The sequence below is a fragment of the Oncorhynchus gorbuscha genome, unplaced genomic scaffold (assembly GCF_021184085.1).
Source record: "Oncorhynchus gorbuscha isolate QuinsamMale2020 ecotype Even-year unplaced genomic scaffold, OgorEven_v1.0 Un_scaffold_9714, whole genome shotgun sequence".
NCBI classification, from domain to species: Eukaryota; Metazoa; Chordata; class Actinopteri; order Salmoniformes; family Salmonidae; genus Oncorhynchus; species Oncorhynchus gorbuscha.
The window spans coordinates 10173-12213 of record NW_025752626.1 but is presented as its reverse complement, the minus strand read 5'-3'; the positions used below and the strand labels follow the sequence as shown (position 1 = coordinate 12213).

General features: G+C 42.8%; 1 protein-coding gene across 1 annotated transcript; it reads left to right on the top strand.

Annotated features, from left to right (window-relative positions):
* Positions 1–963: 963 nt before the first annotated feature.
* LOC124030180 (D-beta-hydroxybutyrate dehydrogenase, mitochondrial-like) lies at positions 964–1455 on the top strand. Its single transcript, XM_046341632.1, has one exon. The coding sequence runs from the start codon at positions 983–985 to the stop codon at positions 1424–1426; it is 444 nt and encodes a 147-aa protein (XP_046197588.1). The 5' UTR covers positions 964–982; the 3' UTR covers positions 1427–1455.
* The last annotated feature ends 586 nt before the right edge of the window (positions 1456–2041 follow it).

Genomic DNA, 2041 nt, shown 5'->3' with positions numbered 1-2041 from the left:
AAAATGTTGTTTGTGTGGAATGTAATGTACTGCATTGAGCTGGTAGAAAATGAGTGACAAACTGACTGGCGCTTTGGTCAATCAGTCGCTGTTCTGTAAAGCTCCTGAAGAATGTTTTTAAGAGGCTAGTTGGACTGTAGAGGCATGCCACTGGAGCTTTGACTAACAGGCTCAGAGCTTGGGTTCATACTGCTTTTCTTCTAGAAATAAAAAGTGAAAAGGTAGACTCCTGTTGTCACCAGCAGCACCTCAGAGATTCATAGGAGAGTGATGCAATACTTTTCCGTGTTTCAACGCTCTTCGTTGTTTCAGAAATCGATTGCTGTTTACTTTGTGCATTGATGAATCCACCTTTTAAATGTGTTTTAAATCAGTGTTGTTCAATAGGTATTGATCTACGTAATAACCTAATGCCACTGTGTTGTTCAATAGGTATTGATCTACGTAATAACCTAATGCCACTGTGTTGTTCAATAGGTATTGATCTACGTAATAACCTAATGCCACTGTGTTGTTCAATAGGTATTGATCTACGTAATAACCTAATGCCACTGTGTTGTTCAATAGGTATTGATCTACGTAATAACCTAATGCCACTGTGTTGTTCAATAGGTATTGATCTACGTAATAACCTAATGCCACTGTTGTTCAATAGGTATTGATCTACGTAATAACCTAATGCCACTGTTGTTCAATAGGTATTGATCTACGTAATCACCTAATGCCACTGTTGTTCAATAGGTATTGATCTACGTAATCACCTAATGCCACTGTGTTGTTCAATAGGTATTGATCTACGTAATCACCTAATGCCACTGTGTTGTTCAATAGGTATTGATCTACGTAATAACCTAATGCCACTGTTGTTCAATAGGTATTGATCTACGTAATAACCTAATGCCACTGTGTTGTTCAATAGGTATTGATCTACGTAATAACCTAATGCCACTGTGTTGCAGGTCGTGTGGTCAACCTGGCCAGTATGTATGGGCGGATGGGCAATGCCCTGCGTTCTCCATACTGCGTATCTAAATATGGCGTGGAAGCGTTCTCCGACTGTCTACGTTACGAGATGAAGGCCTGGGGGGTCAAGGTCTCCGTCATCGAGCCGGGGAACTTCATTGTGGCAACGGGCATCCTGACCCGGGACATTGTGGCGACCACGGCTGATAAACTGTGGCGCGAGGCGCCCCCTGGTGTCCAGGAGGACTATGGCCACGCCCACTTCGACAAGCACATGGCTCTGATGAGGTCATACTGTAGCAGCGGACAGAAAGATGTCCAGCCCGTCCTAGATGACATCACCGACGCCATCACTTCACGCCGCCCGTTCACGCGCTATAACCCCATGGAGCCTCACTGGTGGATCAGGATGCAGGTGATGACACACCTACCGGCCGCCATCTCTGACCGTCTCTACTTCTGAACTGGAGAATCTCCAATCGTCTCCATACGTACAGTTTATCCTATTGCATTAGGGTTCCGTTCCACTTTAGAGTCTAAAATTGGGAATTCCCTATGGAAAATTACAAGCGATCGATTCTCAATATGTTAATCTAATTTGAATGAATTTCCTGACTTGACTGATTTTTAACAATTTCTAGTCTCCTTTTGATCATGAGATCAAGAGACCACTGCTGTAGTAAGGTTTAACCACACTGGAAATCTCAGTGATTGAGCCATTTTGAACATTATGCACTATTGTCCTATCTACAATATATCGTTATTCACCTTGGAAATGGGATCTTTTCTTCTTCTTAAGTAATAACTGAAGCTGTAATATTCAAGTGATGAAGCTGATGTTTGGAGGTTATATTGGCGCGAGTGTTAGGCTCAGGTGAACACCAGCTCCCAGGGCATTATCACTTTTATACGGTTTATTAACATATTTTCAAACATTAATTTAATGAATTTACTTTCCATACAGTTTCATCCTTCCGAGATATAGTCCCGACACAAATCTGGGGTTACTCCCCCAAGCCGGCTGGTTGTTCATTCTATCGGTTCGGTTGCCAGAGACGCGGCCAGTCGTTGTCCTTTT